At 43.1% G+C, this 16395-nt stretch overlaps 2 protein-coding genes across 12 annotated transcripts; one reads left to right on the forward strand and one right to left on the reverse strand.

Annotated features, from left to right (window-relative positions):
• Positions 1 to 1475: 1475 nt before the first annotated feature.
• On the reverse strand, positions 1476 to 9708 carry LOC125535694 (retrovirus-related Pol polyprotein from transposon TNT 1-94). 11 transcript variants are annotated; one of them, XM_087518540.1, is made up of 5 exons: positions 4175 to 9082; positions 3563 to 3660; positions 3396 to 3476; positions 2147 to 2216; positions 1476 to 2032 (listed from the first exon to the last, which is right to left on the reverse strand). In XM_087518540.1, exons 1-2 carry the CDS (start codon positions 6560 to 6562, stop codon positions 3640 to 3642), a joined length of 2409 nt encoding a protein of 802 aa, XP_087374666.1. In that variant the 5' UTR covers positions 6563 to 9082; the 3' UTR covers positions 1476 to 2032; positions 2147 to 2216; positions 3396 to 3476; positions 3563 to 3639. The 11 variants fall into 11 exon arrangements, with proteins under 11 accessions (XP_087374666.1, XP_087374667.1, XP_087374669.1 ...); XM_087518541.1 differs by having other exon boundaries at positions 2147 to 2221; XM_087518543.1 differs by adding an exon at positions 9133 to 9708 and having other exon boundaries at positions 3396 to 4839.
• A 1766-nt stretch (positions 9709 to 11474) lies between these two features.
• Positions 11475 to 13193, forward strand: LOC147976097 (uncharacterized; the record flags this gene model as incomplete). Its single annotated transcript, XM_087520728.1, has 1 exon — positions 11475 to 13193. A coding segment is annotated over one exon (501 nt), but the record flags the coding sequence as incomplete, so codon positions are not given.
• Between the last annotated feature and the right edge of the window lie 3202 nt (positions 13194 to 16395).

A 16395-nucleotide genomic window follows, 5' to 3' on the forward strand; every position in this document is an offset into this window, starting at 1 on the left:
TTGTTTTCATCCTATATTTTTTTTAATATATCAATAATTTTTTTCTAATACATGTTTAGCATTTTTATTATACAAATTTAATATTTTTTTAACACATGGTAAACATTTTTTCTATAAATGTTTTTTAATGTTTGACTAATATTTTCCAAATACAAGATTAATATTTTTTTGAATATATTGTCAAAACTTTTCCTATACACACTTTAAAACTTTTTCTAATACTTGATTAACATTTTTCAAATACAAATTTTTAATACATGGTCAATATTTTTTCTGTACACATTTAACATTTTTCAAATGCTTCATTAATATATTTAAATACTTGTTCAACATTTTCCAAATATTAGATTAACATTTTCATATACATGAGCAAAAAAAATCATAATTTTTTAATACATGGTCTACATTTTTTCTACACACATTTACCATTTCTCCAAATGCTTGATTAATATTTTTTAAATACTTGCTCAACATTTTTTCAAATGCTTCATTAATATTTTCTATATACACGATCAAATTTTTTTGTCAGTTTTCTAATACACGGCCAACAGTTTTTCTATACACATTTAACTTTTTTAAATGCTTGATTAATATTTTTAATTACTTGTTCAACAATTTTCAAATGCTTAATTCAAATGTTTTGAGTACGTGATCAATTTTTTTCATAAAATTGTTTTCATAAATACATTTGTCGTATACGTGATAAACATTTTTCTATATGCATGTAAATTTGTTAAATGATTGGTCAACAAAAAATGCAGAAAACGTAAAAGAAAAAAAATGAGGGTGTGGTATCCTGCACGTCTGGATCGGGCTATATAAGAATTGTTATTCCTCACACCAGTCAGAATGTACGCCGTGCCGAACGCTTGAACCAACCACGTCAAAACTTTCCACCAGCTGTAAGATTACCTCCCCCACAACACCGGCTAACTTAATAAACTATTTGGGTCGTAAGCTTACCTAGGCGTCAGACACTCAGACTAGCGAGCGGGCTTAACAAACTCAGTAGCCAAGATAAGATTACAGAGGCCTTTCAAAAAATTTACAGGCACAGGAAAGAAAGAAACCTGCCGTAAGAATAAATGCCAATGTATTTTTTCGAGCAACCAATGTTTTTTAAGTGGCTGATAATTACACCATGTATTAAATGGCTTTTCTTATGTCCCTGTTAACTACGTCATGTAAGAGATGGCATTGATTTGAATATGCCCGCTAGTGATACCACTTAAGAAATCACGGTGCATAAACAACTCAAACTCTTGCCTGGATGTGAGCAATCATATCGCATAATCATGAGCTAATGTAGCGGTCAATAGTGGGCAATAGGGGATAACAGAAGAACTGCGTGCTTGCTTGACAAAATAATTTAGTGGTCAAATAGTGGTCATGCGTAGTACAATATGCCGTTTCGGCCTTTTTTCTACTAACATATATATACACAACTAGCTCTTTTGCAAAGAAACAACCACAACTGAAACAACATCATTTCTGCAAAGGATGAGAAGAGTATACAACAAAGGCAACATGAATGATAGAAAAACAACACTGGTTTCGTAAATTGACCACTCCAAACTATAGTCAAGGACAAAGATCATCCACTGTATCAGATGATTAAGATGACTCTTATCAGCGTATTTATACAACTATTCCTACCACGTTTAAGAATATATCAAGGGAACTTGCAAAAAAATCTCTAGAGGACCACATTTTCCAGAATTTCTTCAATCAGATTTTCAGGTGTCAACACAAGGCCTTCATTGCTTTGTAGACAATACTTTTGATCAGTTGGAAGAGGAAGCCAGGGGCAAAATGGTATTCCATAACAAATATCACAGGAAACCAGCGCCTTTAATTGTCCCTGGAAGACTGACCCCGTCACTCAGTCTGCTGATTCGCTGCGATGGCCGATGGGAGAGACTGACTCAGCGAGGAGGCGTCACGGTGGCGGCGATGAAGGATGCCGCCATTATGGCATAAGAGGCGTTCGGGAGCATCCCGTCTAACAAGAGGAGGTTGCATTACCGCCTTGCTGCAATAAATACAAACAGAATGGGGAGTCCAGGATGACTCCAATAAGCTACAAAAGTATAGTAATTCAGAAAAAGAAATGAAACAAGTCATATCTGCACTATATCATACATACTGTTGTCTGCAACTTCTGGCTAGAATAGAGTTATACAACAGTCTGAACTGTGGAATCAGCATTGTGCTTCCTGAACTGAATGAAGAAAATTAAATAGGGCAAAAACTAATAGAAGTATGTAAATAATCAGGATGAACAGATTATACAAGAACAAAGGAAACATTAAACTCCTGCTTTCCTCTTCGTATACAAGAAGTAAACAGAAATCTCTAAAATCATGGGCTTAAAAGCTTGACATGATAATTTACATTCCTGACAAAATTTGTACACACATTTTTTTAGAAGGAACATATAAGAACTAAAAATCATATAAACTAGTCTGTAGCTGGGAATTTCGATCATTAACTGAGATGCTTGCCATCAGTCTATCTAGATTTTAAAAAATTGCAGTAGTAGTCTGTTGGGATTCGCCGGATTATCACTTGCGCCTCCGTAAACTCGCAAGAGAAGTGGGCTGGCGATTTTCTGGAAGACTGTCGAACACACACACTCCATTCCTTGTCAGAGATAAGTACACAATACATTTTACATTTTGGTCCTTGCCAAACTTCTATCTTTGCTTACAGGTACTACCAACACTCCCCCTCAAGATGGGGCAAATATATTTACGAGCCCCATCTTGCTACATAGTTTTTCAAAAGATACAACACTAACACCCTTTGTTAATACATCTGCAAGTTGATTTTCAGATCTAACAAAGTCAACTTGGAGAAGTCCCTCGTCTAGCTTTTCTCTTATGAAATGTCTATCAATTTCGATGTGTTTAGTTCTATCATGCTGGACTGGATTGTGTATTAACTTGATTACAGCCTGGTTATCACAAAAAAGTTGCAGTGGTCCTCCATCAAAAAGCCTAAGTTCAGATAATAGTATCCTCAACCACATCAATTCACATAATCCTGAAGCCATGGATCTAAACTCTGCTTCAGCAATAGATCGTGCCACCACACTTTGTTTTTTGCTCCTCCAACTAACAAGATTACCACCAACGAAAACACAGTAGCCAGATGTAGACCTTCTATCGTCTAGGCACCCAGCCCAATCAGCATCAGTAAAACCCTCTACTTTTAAGTGTCCATGATTAGAAAATAGAATCCCTCTTCCCGGACAACCTTTAAGATATCTTAGTATTCTGTGCACAACATCTAAATGACTTGATCTCGGGTCATGCATAAATCTGCTCACCAAGCTAACAGCATAGGCAATGTCTGGCCTAGTGTGTGATAAATAAATTAACCGACCAACTAACCTTTGATATTGATGTTTGTCCACAGGATCACCAGAATCTGCTCGAATACGATGGTTCTGCTCAATTGGAGTTGTCGCTGGTCTACAATTTAGCATGCCAGTTTCAGCGAGTAAATCAAGTACATATTTTCTTTGCGATAAGTAAATGCCTTGTGATCCATATGCAACCTCAATTCCCAGGAAATAATGAAGAAAACCCAGATCCTTAACTTCAAATGACTTGGCCAACATCTTCTTTAGGAATGCTATCCCATCATCATCATTGCCTGTGATCACAATATCATCAACATACACAATAAGGATGACAATCTTGCCACTCTGGTACTTAAAGAAAAGGGTGTGATCTGCATTGCTTTATCGATAACCCATAGAGCATATCTCCTTTCTAAGTCGTCCAAACCATGCTCTAGGTGACTGTTTCAAACCATATAGAGACCTTTTCAGCCTACACACTTTACCCTCTGTTTCTTGTGTACCAAACCCAGGGGGAATCTCCATATAAACCTCTTCTTTCAAATCTCCATGAAGAAAAGCATTTTTAACATCCATTTGAAATAACCTCCACTTATTATTTGCAGCTATAGATATGAGAGCCCTAATGGTGTTCATTTTCGCCACTGGTGCGAAGGTCACATCATAGTCCACTCCATAAGTCTGACTATACCCCTTTGCCACTAACCTGGCTTTATATCTTTCTACTTTTCCCTCTGAATTTTGTTTTACAGTAAATACCCATTTACAACCAACAGCCCTTTTGTTAGGAGGAAGAGTAGTGAGTACCCAAGTATTATTTTTATCAAGTGCTGTCATCTCCTCTATCATAGCAGCTCTCCACTCCGGATATTGTTTCGCCTCCTGCCAATCACGTGGTATAGGTAGAGTGGAATCTAGTGCATCTATAAATGATTTATATTGGGAGCCCAATGATACATATGAGACATAATTAGAAATATCATATTGAGATAGATTTGATGGTAACTTCCCTGCAGTGGAACGTGGCTGCTTTCTGCGAGCGATAGGAATATCTAACTCATCAACTTGAGGAGATGACTCATGCACATCTGATTGTGTCACACTTGGCAAGGTTTCTTGTGCTTGTATTGCAGGAGCTTCTTGAGCTTCATGATCACACCTAGATGGAATAACTTCCTTCTCAGATCGGTTTCTCCTTTTATACACCTGAACTTCTTGTTCTTCATTTGGTTTAGGCCACTGTCTCCTTTTATACACCTGAACTTCTTGTTCTTCATTTGGTTTAGGCCACTTAACAGCTTCATTTGATTCATCTCGTAGCTCCCCCTGTGTCCGTTTCTGTTCAGCTTCTGATGTACCTTCATCTTCATCGTCATACATATCTGCAGCTGGAATCACTCCAACAATCATATTCCTGGATGCTGCTTCATTATATTCTTCACCTTTATCTCCCCCTATCTCGTTGTCCAGATCTGTAGCATCATTAACATATAAATCAGGAAAGACATCAGTTAAATCTACTGATTTCCCATAGAAAGGTTCATGCTCCCTGAACACTACATCCATGCTCACAAACATCCGTTTTTCTGATGGGCACCAACATTTATAACCCTTTTGTTTTCCAGAGTATCCCACAAATACACATTTCACTGCTCTAGGGTCAAACTTGCCAACTGATGGTCTATGATCCCTCACAAAACATAGACATCCAAATACATTTGGTGGCACAACATATGTGGTTTCACCAGTTAGACACTCAATCGGTGTCTTGTTATTGAGCACCCGGGATGGCATTCTATTCATCAAATAAGCCGCTGTCATCACAGCTTCAGCCCACAAATATTTAGGAACATTCATAGCTAACATGATACACCGGGTGATTTCTAAGAGATGTCTGTTCTTCCTTTCAGCCAACCCATTCTGCTGGGAAGTACTTGGGCAACTAGTTTGATGGATAACCCCAAAGCTTGACAGATACTCATCAAATTGGTTATCTACATATTCTGTACCATTGTCAGTTCGAAATATTTTCACCCGTGTATCATATTGATTCTTGATTAGGTTGTGGAAATCCTTAAAGCATTCAAACACGTCACTTTTATTTCTCAGTACATAAACCCAAGTAGTCCTAGTGCAACAGTCAATAAATGTAACGAAAGATTTGTATCCATAAAGTGACCACACCCCACTAGGACCCCACACATCTGAGTGGATAGTTTGAAATGGCACCATACTTCTGTGATCAGATGAAGTATATATACTACGGGTTAGCTTCCCATACTGACAAGCATCACATACTAGACTTTCTTTGCAAATTTTATTATAGAGATTAGGATACAACTGACCCAGGGTGTTAAAGGATATGTGTCCCAGCCTGCGATGATGAAGAAGAAATTCTTCCAATGGTGACTGAGACAGCACAGCAGCAGCCATAGGTGCCATATCATCATCCAAGTAGTATAGACCACCTCGCATAATTCCTGTCCCAAGGATTTTCCAAGTCCCAAGTTCCAGGAATAAACACCATGTTGGGAAGAAGATTACAGCACAATTAAGTTCTTCTGTAATGCAGCTGATGGATAGCAAATTGATTGGGAATGAGGGAACATGTAAAACAGATGATAGAGTCATATTTGGGCAACATTTAACTGTGCCTACTCCCTTAATACTCTGGCCAGAACCATCAGCAAGTCTAACATTTTGCCCTGTAAAATCAGGAGTATAACTGCAGAAATCCTTATATGAACCGGCCATATGTTTAGACGCACCAGAGTCTATTAACCACTGTGTACCAGTCTCAAAATAACTTCCTTTCACAAATTTCGAAGTATTACCACAGGGGTTAGCAGATGTAGCAAATATCTTGGTTGTTGACCTTTCATCAATGATTCCTTCCTTGAACCGAAGCCACTTCTTCAACTCATCAGCAGTCATTTCGACAGTAATAGTCTGAGATATTCCATCATTTTTAGTTGTCCCCATTGCACTAACATCAGTAGGACGTGCTGCCCGACAGCGATTACAGACACCTCGGAATGCAAAATTTACATTCTCACATCTTGTATTTGGACACAGCCAATCCCCCTCTCGCTGCCATGATTTTGCAGTACCACTACCACATCCTTTACCTCTACCTGAACCATCGTCCCTTTGCTTACCAATCCCGGAAAATAGAGCCTGATATTTTCCATCCATAACGCTGCAAATTCCCTGGCCTTCCACTACCAGAATGCACACCTTCACACAATCACTCACAACTCCACTACCAATCGAAACTTACTCTGACCTTCACAGCCTCAATTGCACACTGCTCTTTGGTCTACTGCTCTGTTCTTCTCTCCACTCCAAGGCAGCAGCAACAACCCACGAACAGATTCAGATTTAGGCAACACACCTCTTCTCTACTTGTTGAAGCCACAAGTCATCTTCATCTTCACTACCTCACCAATTCACCTTTTCTCTGCCCGCACACACAGCAGGCACCAGGCACCTCCCTTTCTTCTCCCTTGCAACCTACCAGCAGCCACAGTTGAAGGGGACCTCACCTTCTACCTTCTCTACACTCCTCCACTGCTCCTCCTCTGCCACACAGTTCCACCAGTAGCAGCAGCAGCCAGGACAGGAGCCCTTCCAAGCAGCAGCCGCAACCACACCCCACAGAGCAGCAGCAGATCCAGATGCACCAGCAGCTGCCCTTCTCCTTGGTCAATCAGCAGCAGGACAGCAGACCAACACTCAGCAGTTCCCGCAGCACCTCCTGCTCCTCCTACTCTGCAGCCAGCTCGCCCTGAACGCGCCCACAGCCGCCTCCTCCTCCGTGTCGCGCGCGCGCAAGAGCAGCCTCCTCTCTCTCCTGACCCCGCCAGGCCCGGCCGCCTTGCCGGCGAGGGACTACGCCGCCACCGCCGGAACGCCAACCTGCTCTGATGCCATGTTGGGATTCGCCGGATTATCACTTGCGCCTCCGTAAACTCGCAAGAGAAGTGGGCTGGCGATTTTCTGGAAGACTGTCGAACACACACACTCCATTCCTTGTCAGAGATAAGTACACAATACATTTTACATTTTGGTCCTTGCCAAACTTCTATCTTTGCTTACAGGTACTACCAACATAGTCAAAATAAATCATCACATGAACCACAAGTCAATAAAGATTCAATCTTGGGGGCAAAAACCTATCTTTTCGCTTCCCTAAATTTGGAGTTACATTTATGGAGAAATCAAACTTTTTAGACAAAAATGTAAATGGTGAGTATATGGCAGTAACAGTACTCCCTCCCCGCCCCTTAATCATGCATGTCGAGTAAAGGTTAACTATAAATGACACAATCTATGAACAAAACCAAGAAGACATTTTACTAAGGACATACTGAGTAGGCAAAAGAAATTATGGCAGTCCGAGTACTAAGCGTGTAGGATAGCTATACCCGAAACAAATATTTTGGGGACGAGACCAGTATAAAATACACAATGTTTCAACTCTGCATTTGGGGAGGTAATCCATCCAAATTCAGCTAACCAAATTTCTTACTAAATCCAACTTAATTCAAGCACATACTTGGCATGAGAGAGTAAAGAACACATAATCATGTAAAATGACGAAGAAGGGGTGATACTAAAGAACTCCCATGGCGAACACCTAGTTGCCAACCGTTGTCGTGGGACGAGATGCAGCCCGCATGAAGCAAAATGCTGTCAATGACCAGTGATGCTAAAACAATATACAAGAACATAAGTTGCTACATGAAACAGTGAATAGACACATAATTCGAGCAGATTCATCGGATGGGAGATTATGAAAGATTCATATATAAATAGATGGAGAGGCGGCGACACTGATTGCGTCAATATGGTCATAGCAAGTAAATAGAAGTGCACTAGAGTTTCTTTTTTGAAGTTATTGCTTCATACGGTTTCTGGTTTATCCAATAATCTATGTGGAGAATGTTGGAGCTAACTCAACATTCCCTTAATCTAATTTAGAGATAACCTGGCAGCCTTTCATAAATTTTCAAGTTGTGCATAAGAAAGATTCAAGCAGCTAACTATAAATTTACGCAGAGATGTCAGGTTAGCTGAAACCCAAACAAAGTTAACACGGTGATGGTCACAAGGCTACTAGATTTTTTTTCTAAACGCCTTAAAATCTGAACTGAACTCTTATATCATGATTCATGTCATCTAAATATTACAGTTTGGACAGGACAATGATGGAACTTTGAGCGAACATTTTTTTCCTTCGGTTTTTAGAGCTATCACAGTATATTTTGGAGGCAAAGCTATCCCTGTACCAAGGAGAGCAACTTGAATAAGAACACCTATAAGCTTTATACTGAATCCCTGATATTTTTTTGAGGAAGACTGAATCCCTGATTTGTTGGAACTACCAAGACACTAGTTCAGAATTCCTACTAGATAGCTGCATAGTCCAGATTGGTACACTAGGAGCTACCGAGTGTGCTACTCTTAGGGCGTGTTCGGTAGCTCTCTCACTTCTTTGAAATCCTCTAATCCAGAATCGAATTCCAGCCGAACGGTTCCACTCCTGGTTATTGGACCAAGGAGCTGGCTCGAACCGGCCAATTTGATTATTTGCCACCAGTTACTCTGGACTTTGACATTTTGCCACTCATTACATTGAAATTGATCTGGTGACACTTCTTTGTTTGCATTTTATTTTTTTACCACTTTTCAGCACAAAAACAATCTATGTAAATGATAGACATAAGAAGTGCACAAAACAGAGGACAAAACTACCCTTTTACCTGTTTGACTGCACAGCATCCTCCCAAATCGGGACGAACCCTAGCTGCTCGTGCTGCCCCGCCGCTGCCGCCGGCGGCCCTGTTGCTCACGGGCGGCCCTTGCAGTTGTAGAGAGGACCTGTACGGTGCCGAGCGCACCGCAGCGACTAGGGAGCCGGATCGGCGCAGGCGAGTCCACCGCCGCGGCTAGGGAGGGCCGGCGAGTGCTTCAGGCTGCCGCCGAGCCGTTCAGCCGCTTCCACCCGCCGCCCCCTGCTATTCAGTTCGTCAGTCACACCCGCCTGCCCCATGCTGCTCTTCGTCGCCCGCGTACTAGTGCTACAGCAGGTGCTGCTGGTCGCCGCCGCCGCACGTAGTGCTGTACTGCTGTTGGTACTGCTCAAGTCTCGTGCCTCGGCGCTGGCCAGCTGCGTAGACTCTTGTGCTCTGAACGAATGGCAGCTGATGCGATGCATAATCCTGGCTCTTGGAGCGGGAGCAATCACTGATGCGTATTAGCGTAGAAAAGTCCCTCGTTTGCTATCATAGAAGAATCGCTGAGCTGCTTGCATGCTCGCCATGCTCCCATGAAATAATCAGTGTAGCAGAGACATGAAGAACGAACAGGAAGAGCTCGTCCGCGTGCTCGGCCAATCGAAAACATGGGCACATTCGGTATTTCACATGGGCAAGGGCAAATCCTCAAAGTTCCAACTAAGAAGTGGCAAAATATCAATTACAAAATAGACAGTGGCAAATTGTCAAAGTCCCAAATAAGTGGTGGCAACAAATCAAAATCCCCCTTCTGAAATCCTCTAATTCAGACTCGGATTCCAGCCGAACGGTTCCACTTCTGGTTATTGGACCAAGGAGCTGGCTCGAACCTGCGTACAAATTTGACGGAGTCGCGGAGCTGGAAAAACCTGGCTCCGAGGAAATTGAGAAGCTGGATTCGTAAAGAATTACGGAAGAGTGCCACCGCCAAGTGATCGATTGACCGTTCCCTCGAGCCAACTCCACCAGACGCACAACTCCTCTTTTCCCTTCCTGCAACCCTAGCCGCCGCACGCAGCAGCCATGGCGGACTGCACCTTCAGCGTCGGCGGCCGCCGCTCGTCCATGCTTTGAAGCCATCCCCGCCCTGCTCGCCCTCGTCCGCCGCCGTCACGGACCGTCTCCTCCGTCCTCTACCACCCATCCCCGCCCTCGTCTGCCTCCGTCACCGACCGGCTCCTCCGTCCTCGACAAGTCATCCCTGTCCTGCTCGCCGTCTTCCGCCGAAGAACCCGGCGGCTGTGTCGATTCTCTGCCTCCCCGACCACCTCTTCCGATTTTTCGAAGGTGATGCCCTCTTTGTTGTCCGACCACCTCTCCCTGTACATGTTCATGCTCTGTTGCTATATGCTCTGCTGCTATATGTTCCGAAAAGAGATGCAGAAATGCTTTGCTGCTATATGCTCTGCTGCTATATGTTCAGAAAAGAGATGTAGATGTTACAGTACATGCTCTGCTGCTATATGCTCTGGTGCTATATGTTCAGAAAAGAGATGTATATGTTCAGTATATGCTATGCTGCTATATGTTCAGTACATGCTCTGCTCCTATATGTTCAGAAAAGACATGAATATTGCTATTGCAGTATTGCTACAAGTTGATTGACGAGTGCATGTTCTGCTGCTATATATCTTGATTGCATTTTCCTGCTAGTACATAATGATAGCAACGGCACTTGTACATGTTTTTTTTATAGTTAAGCACTCACATATTTTTTATAGTCAAGTTCAGAGCATGTCTTCGAGCATGACTGCCGAGTGGGATGAAGAGAACACTAGGATCGTTACCAACTTGATGGTCACGCAAGTGCGGGCTAGAAATAGGCCAAACAAAATCTTGACCCCTAGTGCATTCGACGAAGTGGCATTGCAATTCAAAGTGAGAACCGGATTGGACTACACGAGCTTTAATTGGACAACCTGGTTCTATGCATGACACAAGTGTGCTACTCCCTCCATTTCAAAATATAGTGCGCCCGCGCTTTCCGAGGTCCAACTTTGACCATAAATTTAACCAACGAGACCAATTGCGGCGGGAGAAAAAATATATAATTGAAAACTTCTTTCGTATACGAATTCACTGATATAATTTTTGCTCCCGCCGCAATCGGTCTTGGTAGTTAAATTTACGGTCAAAGTTGAAGCACAGGGATAGAGGAAGCACTACATTGTGGAATGGAGGGAGTATTTCATGCAATGCATGCGGACAAGGCCACCTTCCCCCATCCTCCAAAGGGTGAGCATGTGGACTAGGCCCCCTTCCTCCATGACTCAGAATGTTAGAACTCATTTCATGTATGCCAATTCTAACATTCATTCTTCTCTTTATTTTTCGTAGACAAGTACTACCTTGTGGATGCTGGCTATCGTAATAGAAAGGGATATCTCGCACCGTACAAAGGTGAAAGATATCATGTGCCTGACTTTCATAGAGGTGTTCCACCCAATACTCCTAAAGAGAAGTTCAATAGGCTCCACTCGTCCAAACGCAATTGCATAGAGAGAGCCTTTGGAGTGTGGAAAATGAAATGGCAGATTCTTCTGAAGATGCCAAGCTACTCCATTGAAACACAAAAGATGATTGTTGCCGCTACAATGACTTTGCACAACTATGTTCGCTTCCATGATGAAGAAGATATTCACTTTGTTCGATGTGACAGGGACCCGGACTCTGTGCCAACAATTCCGGAACGATACAAGAGATTTGCTGTTCCTTCTCATGCATCAGATACATCAACTACGGCGGAAAATGGTGAAGACATGGATGTGTTTAGGCAAGAACTAGCTACATCCATTGCTCTAAGTTGGTGAGGCATTGTTGATACGTGTCCCTTTTGATTTGCAAACTTATGCAAAACTATGAGGTGAAGCGTTGATGTTAGAGACATTTATGTGCCCCTTTTGATTTGCAAACGTATGCAAAATGTGAGGCTTAAGTACTATGAAACATGTGTGCAACCTGATACTCATGCCATGGTATGCATTGTTTCAAAATCTGCACATTCATTCTGTGTTTAAAATATGGATTTTCTCTCTCTGTACTTGCTCTCGGTTTAGCCTCTGTTACCAGGAAAATCGCTACAAGCAAAAAAAAGTACTACTTTTTGTTACCTTGCTCTCTATGCATGCTGAAACTGCTTTTGTATATAGCGAAATTGGAACAGTACAAAGAAAAGGGACAATACACATCACCAACGAACATGCCAACCATTCCTGTACACAATGCAAAGAAAAAAATCATACACAGCAGCCCACTACTGCCCAGGCCTGGCCTTTTGGCCTGGCCGATTGCTGGCTCCCAGGAGCTGCCGCACCGAACAGTTCGCTAGCTCCAGGAGTTTACGTGGGAAGCTGGCTGGTGAAGTTGGGCGCTGGAGTTAAGGATTTTGTGGCTGTGGGCAACTACCGAACACGCCCTTACTATCTTCAGATTAAGCTAATTTCGTGGCACACATGGACATGGCCATCTCCTGAAGCAGCTGATGCGCCCAAATTTGGAACTAATAAACTGAAGAGCAATCGAACCACACTCCTAACCAATCGGAAAACCAATAATGGTTCTGGTTTTGCTTCAGGCTAGACTATCTCATATTCAGCATGTTTGGCAAATGATGGGCAGAGCAATAGGAGATTAAAGGAAGGAGTTAGTAGGATATTGGGCAAGGGAATTAGTACCCCTTCAGACAGCAACGCCCTACCAGGACCAGCTTGTCCTCCAGCCAAGGGCGCCACCAACCCCTGGCTCGTGGAGTCGGCCCGTATCGGCCGAGTGGTCGTCGCCGGAGACTCGGCCGATGAGGCGTCGTCCGCACGGGAGATGCCCCCGTATCATGAAGAACCCCTGACGCCGACGTCACAGCAGCACGGCTTGGCCCGCCGCGTTGCCCGAAACCTAGGCCACCCTACGAGACGCCGATCTCACGCGCCGCTCACAACGCGGTGGAGCATCACGGCGCCGGAGTCCAACCGCCGCTCGGCGCTCGCACCCTTCGTCCACTCCGCCCCTGTTTTTTTTAGAAGATGGCTCCGCGCTTCTCGGGTGCGATTTTTTTTCTTTAGGACGGAGTGGGCTCTTGACTTGATGTAAAATTACATCACGGGGGCAAAAGTTTTACATTAGTGGAGCCTGGTTGAGTGATGCGTTGGAGGAATCTGGCTCGGTGGCTCGACCGGGGTGAGAGAGTAACACTAGTTATTCTGATCACAACGTCGCTATATAGGGCGTGACGGGTGTTCCTGAGATCTCGAACGGAGGAAAACAGAGCTACATGCTGACTCGTTGTGCACAACCCGAACGGCCCACTACCACACCCACGACCTTCTCCTCTCCCTCGACGACGCCTCACCATCCCCCGATCCCTACCAACCAAACCACCACGCCGCCCCTCCCCTGCCTGCCGCGCCGCGCCGCTCCTGCCTACCGGACCGCGCGGCCCCTCCCCGCCGGCATCTCGTAGCCACTCCTCGCCGGCCTCGCGCCACCGTCCACCGGCTAACCCCCGCTGCCGCCCATCGTCCTTGCGCGCCGCGCCGCCGCCCCAAACCTCCACCGCCCACAGGCCTCGCGCGCCGCCACCGGCCATGGATCCGGGGTGCCGATGCCTGGATTTGGATCGCGCCCACCGCCGCCATGGTCCTCGACTGAAGACGAGCAAGCCCGTGGCCCCCTCACTCACGTAGCCTCCTCCCGATGGGGATCCACCGTCGCAGCGCTCATGCCGTTCGGCACCACTTCCAGGCGTTCAACGACGGAGCTCCTGGATGTTCACCACTTCAGCACCCAAAACCCAACCATCCAGGGATCTCTGACACAATTATTCCACCCCTCTCCGCCCCTGCATCACCTCCTCCGCCAGCGTTGAAGCCGTCGTCGGCCCTGTGGAACAAACGCCAGCGCCGCCCCCCAAGAACCCGAGCCGCCGCCCGCCACCAAGATCATGCGCCGCCGCTAGTGGCTCCTCCCGAACCCAACGCCTTGCACCCCCATCTCCTCCACGTCATGGTCGTCGCGCGCACGTGAGGATGGTGCTGGCCTCCATGCTTCGGACCTGGAGAGGAGGTGGCTGGCTCACACCTAGGACGACTTGGCATCAGTCCAACTACACTGTTAGTCCCCGTTCAGGTTCTGCCTTTTCTGTGCATCCCCTCATGTGATTGTTGCATGTGTGAGCGGCTACTCCCCTAGTCCCCTGTTTCTTTGGAGAATTTTTTTGCACAAGTTTCGCGAAAGTTGTGCTGATTTGATGCCCTCAACATGTTTGTGGTTATGTCTCTGATAACTAACATCAACTTTTGTCCTTTGCCCAAATTAGTGAGCAACGAATATTCATACATGTGTATTATATCAGTTCTTGTGGTAATACCTCTACAGAGCAAGTTCAGCTGGAATAAGATTCGCTGGAATTCGAGAACCTTTATCCAGATTTCGTCCTTCGTTTGCCACAAACTTCCAAGCATGATAGCCCCGAAAGCTATTTCCATAGATATGGGTTGTGTCGTGTTTCCAGCGCCTCAGACGAGGGCCAGAAAAGGTGCCAAACTCGAACCCAAACCCAAAGCAATCTACATTTGTCCGTGCAAACAGCTCTGAATCTGAGCTCATAGCGAGCTCTACGACAGCTCTCTCGATTTTTGCTGTAACCGAGTGCTGACGATTTGTTTCTACCATTTGATGTTTCATCCAAACAGAGCTTTACAACTTGAAAAGGATTACTTTTGGATCCCTTTTGAATCTGGAACTAAACGAACTATGAAAATTTAGCGGAGTGTCCAACTATGAAAAAGGCATCCATTTCTATTCTTTTCCCTATTGTAAACATATGTATCTCTCTTCTCTCATCAGTCCTCCATTCAGATTGTAGCTTTTGCTTTTGAGTGCAAAATTCTAGCTAGTACCAGCTAGTTAATTAGTGGGGAATCTGATCTGATATATAATATCAAGTAGTGTAATCTAAGGTATCACCTGGTGTTTTGTTTTTTCACATGACTGTTTTTTTCAGACTGTATGTTTTGGAAGGGATGCATGATGCATCACGTCGTTTCCCTATGTAGATTCATCACTTCACCATTGTAAGCAACTAAAAATCCTGACATATATAGTAGGATGCATGCATACTTATCTTGCTTAATTATAGTAGTAGTGATCAGCATGTTTCCTGAAACTGATCCTACTTCCTCCTTGACAGCATTAACAGTAGATTTTCTGTTCAGGTAAAATTAAGATAGCTTTATTTGTTTTTCTCTCATATAAGGTGTTGGATTGTTAGATACTGGTTACATGAGATTGCCACGAACAAGCCAGAGCCATGTTTTTAAATTTAAATTGTTGTTCGAATGGCAGATACTATGTGAATTCAAATATTAAAAACTATGGAGTTTCATGAAAAAAATTAGTAGCACGCGAAGTTCATGTTTCAGAAAATTTCGAAGTTCACGTGTACCACGTACAGAAGAAAAATGATCAAATGAAAAAAGGGACCGCCTAACCCGTTTCACCGAAAAGCAAAAAATGCAAAAAATGTCGCGACAAAATTCTATAAGAAGTTCAAATTTAAAAACCGAAGCAGGTCAACATTAAAAAAATGAAGTTTTAGTATCATAAAGACAAATTTGGAAGTTAAAAAATTTTGAGCGAGAAGTTAAAAAAGAGTAGTTCAAAAATCTTTATAACAGATTTTCCCCGTTTGTAAAAATATCAGAGAAGTTCAAATTAAAAAGAGGAGCATTTCAAAAGATTGTATAAAAACTGATTTTCCCCATTCTATAAAGACTAGAAGTTCAAATTAAAGTAACGGTGCGGTATCATTGTTTTATATAAAAAAGCATTTTCCCTGTTACTAACCAATAAAACTAAGAAGTTCAAATTTAAAAATGGTGAAGTTCGATGTCTATAAAACATTCGGATTTTTCACATTATTAAAAAAAACAAGAAGTTCAAAATTTTAAAACAAAGAGGTTAAAAAAACTCGAGTTTCCTCGTTACTAAAGAATAAAACTAAGAAGTTCAAATTAAAATAACAGAGAAGTTCAAATTTGATAAAAATCTCAGATTCTCGCTCTAAAGAATAACTAATAATTTCAAATTAAAATAATAAAACAACAAAAAAAGTTTTAAAAAGATTTCCCCCTTTTTTAAAAAATTGGATTTTCCCCGATACTAAAGATTAAACCAAGAAGTTCAAAAATTAAATAACAAGAAGTTCAACTTTTAAAAATAGAGCGCTTCAAAATT

The sequence above is a fragment of the Triticum urartu genome, chromosome 4A (genome assembly GCF_056163025.1).
Source record: "Triticum urartu cultivar PI428250 chromosome 4A, HENAU_Tu73, whole genome shotgun sequence".
Classification (NCBI taxonomy): domain Eukaryota; kingdom Viridiplantae; phylum Streptophyta; class Magnoliopsida; order Poales; family Poaceae; genus Triticum; species Triticum urartu.